The following is a 5,454-nucleotide window of genomic DNA, read 5'->3' on the forward strand; positions in this document are numbered from 1 at the left end:
TTAAACATTCATTATTGCTGCTGGGAATTGATCACTCCTCCCTCCCTCTCAAAACACCCACACGCACTTTCCCTCGCATGCTTCCCAGACAGAAGCAGCCGCAGCCTTAGCGGGCTGCTCTGCAAGCTCCCCAGCCACTAAAGCAAGAGCAGCGCGCGCCTCACGCCGCCAAACGGGCGGGCGCAGGCGAGAAGCCCCGCCCCCCTCCCCAGACCGAGCGCGCGCGGGGAATCGCATGCTTCGCCTAATCGATTTGGCCTAAAGCGGCTTCCGTGAGCCGTCTGAAGTGCGCGTGTGTGAGCCGCAAAGTAACATGGCGGCCGCCAGTGGCTGCCTCTTCTCCTGCGCCCGCCCGATGCTGCCCCGGCTTTGCGGGGGGCTGGCCGCAGGGCCCAGGTCGCTCCTCGGGGTATCGGCTTATTGCACCGCCCTGGTTGTGGGGAGCGGGGGGCCCAGGCAGAGCGAAGGTGAGACCCGCCCCCGGGCAGGGCGCTCGGGGCGGGGCCGCTGAACCCCCAGAGGTTCCATTGTAGGGATTCGAACTGTAGCTCCCCGCGTCTCTGCTGGGTGTTCCGTTCTGTCCTTTGACAGGAAAAAACTAAATGCCAAAAGAACCTTAAATACAGTAAACTACGGTAACGTTAAGTCTGCGCATAACATACTTTAATATATTTGACTTTGTTTTCAGCGTGGTATTACCTCTGAATTCCCTGGGGCTATAATGCTTGGTTTGGGGGTAATCAACACTTGCTATTGATGTTACCTGGCAGGTGCTCACATACTATAGGGCTGGGTAGCAATAAAAAACCTGAAGATCTTTTTGCAAGTTGTCCAAAGCTATGGAAGTAGACTTTGTTATAGTCGTCATATCTTTGCTCTGATGTTGACTACTTTGGCTGTGAGCAATCCGTATATTTTGTCACTCTTGCTTCACAAATTGTCATCAGGATATACCAATTGTTAATAAGGTCAGACTTCCTATTCATGAAACAAACTTTCTATGTGTTAGCTTCTGTGCATGTAAATATCTACTGATGGGAGAGCAGGATCTTCCTGGGCAGTACAGAAGACTAGTTCATCAGATACATATTACAAAGATTGATGCAGGTCACAAGATCTAATTCAGTCTTGCCATGAGTGGATAGAAATTAATTTGTATTGGTGATACACCAGGGCTGAATTTGTCCTAACATCGTTAGAGTGCTTAAAGATCTGCTAAATTACGACTAGGGTATGATTTTATTTGCTATATTGATTTTAGCTCATAAACATTGTATTCTTGAAATATGAGCTTAGGAACATGAGGTTGGTGTTCCTTTTTGCCATTTTTTAAATTTAAATGTTCAAACAAGACTCTGAAAATGTACCAATGTGAAAGATGTTAGGGCTGGGGAGGAAGTTAACAAGTGAGGTCCATGGTCAGTTTCATGTTGAGAAGTCATCCTCTAGATGGTAGGTGTCTGGTAAGTTTGAAACTCCTTCCTCATTCTGGCAGCTCAAAGTGAAAACTCCTCTATCCTTCCCCACTTTCTTTGCCAGGACCCATTGCTGTGATGTGGGACAGGGTGTATGTGTGTAAAACTGACATTCTTTAGATTGTTGTACGCAGTGTTATTGTAGCTATGTTGGTCTCAGGATATTAGATACACAAGGTGGGTGAAATAATCTCTCTCACTTGAGCAGCTGCTGTTCATGAGAGAGATAAGCTTACACCAGACCCGAGGAAGAGACCTATGTAAGCTTGTCTCTCACCAACAGAAGTTGGTCAAGTGGAAGATATTACCTCACCCATCTTGTCTCTCTAATTCTTCAGAGTTTCACAATTGCCAACCCAGAGGTGAAACTCAAGTGTCTTGTTCATTTTACTATGTTGCTCATAGCTTTCCTGAACAGCAACAGCAAAAGCACTAGAGCTGTGCTCAGACTCTGGAAGACAGCACTGTATTAATTTACATTTGAAAGGTTATCTCTGCAAATGCATGGGCTCTGCATAAAGGCTAGAAATTTAACTCTTTAAAGGAGAGCTTCAATTCTGCAGAAACTGATGGCCTAGGTTGCTCTTTTCCACAGATATCACTTACCAGCGGTGGGAAGGAAGCTGTGTGTGTGTGTGATTTTTTTTTTTTTAAATCGTCCTGATCTGAAAGCCAGTTCTCATCACTGTTTTTTGTCTAACTATAACAATTAATTCTGCAGGTTGGATTTACCATTTAGTTTTACTGTTATCTTGAGATGCCGTGGAATGATGAGGCAAAGTAAAAATTGTTGAATGTGCAAGTTTTTAAGCAATGCTGCTTAAGTCTTACTGAAGATACTGCTTTATCTTGCAGATGCAGCATCGAGCAGGACATCACAAATTGCAAGAAACAGAAGAGTGGTAAGAAATAAAAATGTTTGCAACTACCTTATCTGCAAGACTTTGAAGAGCGTTTACTGTGTATTTTAGTAATTTGTCCATTAACCCTCCCTGTCCCAAGAAGCTTACAATCCAACCGTAAGACAACAGATGGATCCAGACAGTCATGGGAATACAAAGAAATGATGAGATGCTATTAGTCAGCATGATAGGCAGCGGTTTCAGCACACCAGCAACCTACCCGTTGTCAAGGCTTTTGTAGGCATCGTGGCAAAGAGTTTTAAGGAGGGATTTAAAGGAGAAAAATGAAATGGCTTTGCGTATGTTAGGGCAGGATGGATTGATTTAAATCAGTGACTTAAATTACCAGCTTTGATCGCGATTTAAATCAGCAAACAGGAAACTGAGATTTAAATTGTTTTTTTAGTCTTGTTTTGCATCTGTACTTTTTAGTTCTTTTCCTAAAGAAAGATTGATTCTCATTGGTTGGTAATCATTAAAACATCTTGACTTGGAACTAAATATAGCCTTGAAATTAAATTTGGTGTTTCTTTTTGTTAATCAGGAGGATATGCCATATCAATACACATTTATTTAAGTAGTCATAGCTTACATCTATTCCGAATTTTAATTTTTACTCACTAGATGAATCTTTTACTCATGACTTGTCAAGCTTTTTTTGAAAAATCAACTAAAATTGCACAAAACAGCATTTTAAAATTGTTTTTTAGTTAAATAAAACTACTTGAAATGTGCAGGATACATAAGAAAAAAGAGTTTTGCATTTAAAACTAACTGATTTATTAAACAACATGTGAATTGAATGATTGTTTCTGGTCACCATTTTCCTTCAGAATTTTAGAACTAGTGGACCTCATCCTTGCACACTTAGTTTTTATGCATAGATTGGAAGAGGAAGACAAGTTTTCCTACATTTTGAACTCCAGTTGGTTTCTTAACTTTGAATGAACTAGTAATTGAACAGAACTAGTTGAATAAACTAAAATGAAGAAAATATTTTTTTTGCATCTGCAAAAGAGGCTACTTTTGTCAAAAACTGGTTTAACATTTCAACTAACTCTTGGTTACAGTTTAGTCCATGACTTCCACCAATGCAGTGGTTTAACTTTCTTTAAGACTTTGGCAGAAAACATGTACTGCCTCATAATGTTGTTTAGTTTAATTAAATGATTTTAATAGGTTATAATAAACTTAGGCCTTAACATAGGTTGTTATAATTTCAAATGTAATTTTAAATAAGCTGATTTAAAAAAAATAAACTTGTGTTTAATTTTAAAAATCTGATTTATTTACATATTACACATACACACATTTTTATCCATCCTGTCTTATAGAGAGTTCCTCCCAAGCATGAAAGGCAGCATGAGAGAGAAATTTTAGGTGCTTGCTTTGAAAATTTAGCAAGTGGGCAATGGAGGCTGGCATCATGGACCATTATAAGATAAGAGTTGATCTTTAGACACTGAGGGCAGGTCTGCACTGAGGAGGAAAGACTATCTAAGCTACACAAGTTCAGTTACGTTAGTAGGGTAACTCAAGTCGACATAGCTTAGATCTACTTACCGTGGGGTCCACACTATGCTATGTTGACGGGAGAGCGATCTGTGGTCGATTTAACGGGTCTTCACCGGTGGATTGATCGCTGCAACGTCGATCCACTGGCAAGTGGAGACAAGCCCTGAATGAGCGATAATAGGTAGTGGGGGTAAGCTATAAAGGGCTTTGAAAGTATTTGGTGCGGTATAGGAAAGGCAGTCCGTGGAGGGATGCGGAGAGGGGTGATATGGTCAAAGTGACAGGGTAGGAAAATACAATTTGCAGCAGCATTCTGAATGGCCATTAGTGTGGGAAGATTGCATTTGTCAAGGCCAGAGAGAAAGAGGTTTCAGTAGTCAAGATGAGAGCCTGGATGGGGGTTTAACTGTGTGAATGGATGGGAAGGGATGTATCTTAGAGATGTTATGCTGAAGGAATCCATAAGACTTAGACATAGCCTGGATGTAAAGACGTAGAGAGAGGTTGTAATTGTACTGAAGCCAAACATTGCCAACTCCAGGTCCTCAGAGTTAAGGTAACACTTAAGAAATCCATATATGTTGAAGTGTGGCCTTGACTCTTGAGTTTTCTGCATTTGCAATACTTGATTTTAGGATAATTACATCAACTATCATGGCTTTGACACTAAACTACTAATGCATACTCTCAACATTAACTCTGTCTGAGTGGGCTTTTTTGTCTGGGAATCTCCTGTGTGTGTGGTTTGTTTGTTTGTTTGTTTTTAATAAACACATGGTCACTCAACAAGAAATCCAAAGGGAATGCATTATTTCTGATTATTTTAATGAAAATATAAACATATAAATATATAAAAATATATATATATATACACGCACACTTTTAAGGGCAGATTCAGTGCCACACCAAAGCAGCCAGAGCACAGCAACCAGTTAAGCTGAATCTACAGCTGCTTTGTAATAGCAGAGCAGTGCAAAGTGGCCAAAATGCTGGTGAATCTGGCTCTAAACCAATTGACTTATTGGTTTAAAGGGTTGTGTTAGTAAGATATGTGGTATGTGCAGTGGTGGGATAGAGCTCAGTCCGAGGCCCAGTATGGCTGTGCTTTAAAAGTTCCCTATCTTGGCTCCCTCATCAGTACTTTCTGTGCGCAGTGGAGATGAAACATCAGTGCCATGGGGGCCTTTCAAGCACTAAAACCCAAGCTATATTTAAGTCGTTAAACCTTTCAAGAAGAGTGACAGTTGTGCCAAGCAATCTACCAGTGAGAGTGTTTGACACATGTCCATTCTCCCTCATACCATTGAATCATTACAACTAATAGTTGTAGAATGAAAACTATTTGTAGATTCCTGTGGTGATGGCTTAGGTTATCTCTGTAACATTGGCCCTGCTTGTGTTACATGATCCAGTTTTTAATTACTTTTAAAAATCCCTAAACTAACAGATAATTCATTAAAAGAACAGGAGTACTTGTGGCACCTTAGAGACTAACAAATTTATTAGAGCATAAGCTTTCGTGGGCTACAACCCACTTCTTCGGATGCATCCGAAGAAGTGGG

The 5,454-nt window shown here is 40.8% G+C and overlaps 1 protein-coding gene across 1 annotated transcript in view; it reads left to right on the forward strand.

The window, feature by feature from the left end:
- The first annotated feature begins 313 nt into the window (after nucleotides 1-313).
- MRPS35 (mitochondrial ribosomal protein S35) overlaps nucleotides 314-5,454 on the forward strand; it is a 56,058-nt gene continuing 50,917 nt past the window's right edge. The window contains exons 1-2 of the mRNA XM_024198652.3: nucleotides 314-467; nucleotides 2,331-2,377. Coding sequence (XP_024054420.1) covers nucleotides 314-467; nucleotides 2,331-2,377 — 201 coding nt within the window. The remainder of the gene's footprint in view (nucleotides 468-2,330; nucleotides 2,378-5,454) is intronic.

Source organism: Terrapene carolina, unplaced genomic scaffold (assembly GCF_002925995.2).
Source record: "Terrapene carolina triunguis isolate 2854851 unplaced genomic scaffold, T_m_triunguis-2.0 Scaffold112, whole genome shotgun sequence".
NCBI classification, from domain to species: Eukaryota; Metazoa; Chordata; order Testudines; family Emydidae; genus Terrapene; species Terrapene triunguis.